General features: G+C 36.0%; 1 protein-coding gene across 1 annotated transcript; it reads right to left on the minus strand.

Annotated features, from left to right (window-relative positions):
- Window positions 1-321: 321 nt before the first annotated feature.
- Window positions 322-1,401, minus strand: LOC118750198. The gene has a single exon (XM_036484921.1). It carries the CDS (start codon window positions 1,399-1,401, stop codon window positions 322-324), a length of 1,080 nt encoding a protein of 359 aa, XP_036340814.1.
- Between the last annotated feature and the right edge of the window lie 18 nt (window positions 1,402-1,419).

Raw genomic sequence — 1,419 nt, forward strand, 5'->3', positions numbered from 1 at the left:
AGTTTTTTGGTTTTTGTAGCGACCACTTTGTAGAATATATTTTTGGTACACTTGTAGGCTGGTGTGATCTATTATTTAATGGTGCAAATAAAACACTTATTCCACCTTCGTTGCCCAACGTTTCGCTGAAATTTTCAAGCATCATCAGGGGCCACTATGTTTATTAAATCCAACAAAGAAATACAAGGAAAAAACGAAAGATGTTAAAATGAATAATAAAAGTTGGCATACATGTGTTTGCAACAACAAAGACAACAATTATGGACTAATACAAAGAACATATACTCACAATAATATTAAACATTTGTTTTAAACTTAATATTAATACATATACACATAATCAGTACCACTCTCTATGGTAGTCTTGTCATTACTAAATTGTTTATTTTGATATGCATAACATGTAGGCGGCCGCGATGTTGTCCGTATCTTCTTTTTTTTTTTGTTGATCGTATTCTCCCTTTTTTCTAATATTCTTAAGCTTTCCAAAGTGTATCTCGTCATTTCCCTCTTTTCCTTGTCAATAATCGTAGTGTTAGTGAAATCAGCTGTGTGGCCGCTGTTTAATATGTGCTGTGATAGGGCTGTGCTGTGTTTTTGTTTCCTTATATCTGTTTGATGTTCGGCTATGCGAACACCTAATGCGCGTTTTGTTGTCCCTATGTACACTTTACCACAGTTTTCGTTCTCTTTGCCCTTACATTTTATTTCATAAACAACGTTGTTTTGTTGCTGTATGTCTAGTGGGCTTTTTGTTCTTGTGTAGATTCCAGCTAACGTGTTATTTGTTTTGTAGGCGAGAGTTATGTTTTGTTCCTTTAATGTGCTGTGATCAAAGTTTTCGCTTAGCTTGGGGATGTAAGTGACGCTGTAGTACTTCTTTGGTGTATTTGCTGTTGCTGTGGTCGGCGTTTTATTTTGCTGATTTCCTATTCGCATTGTTTCTTGTTTTATTAGTTCGCGTATCAGGTGATTGGGATAATTGTTGCTTTTCAAAATGCTGTGTATTTTCTCTATGTTGGCTTCGTGAAATTTTTGGTCGCTTATCGTCAGTATTTTGTGTATAAGATTTTTCGCGGTGTTGATTTTATATTTTCTTGGTTTGGAGGGGAGATAATTGATCAGGCGTCCAGACGACGTTGGTTTCGAGTACCAGTTTAGAACAATATTGTTGTTGTTTTTGTGTATACGGACATCAAGGAAAGGTATGCTCGCGTTTTCTTCCATTTCCATGGTAAACTGAAGTTTTGGGTGGTATTTGTTTAGCGTCTCTAGAATTGTATACACGTCGTTGCGGTTTGTTATTGCAAAAATATCGTCTACATATTTGTTGATAAACTTGATGTCAATGTTGAAGTGTTGTTTCAGCTTCGAGATGGTGTTGTCCAGAAGGTCGTCCATAATGATGTCGGCAATTGT

The sequence above is a fragment of the Rhagoletis pomonella genome, unplaced genomic scaffold, assembly GCF_013731165.1.
Source record: "Rhagoletis pomonella isolate Grant_MI unplaced genomic scaffold, Rhpom_1.0 Rhpom_scaffold_00165, whole genome shotgun sequence".
Taxonomy (NCBI): domain Eukaryota; kingdom Metazoa; phylum Arthropoda; class Insecta; order Diptera; family Tephritidae; genus Rhagoletis; species Rhagoletis pomonella.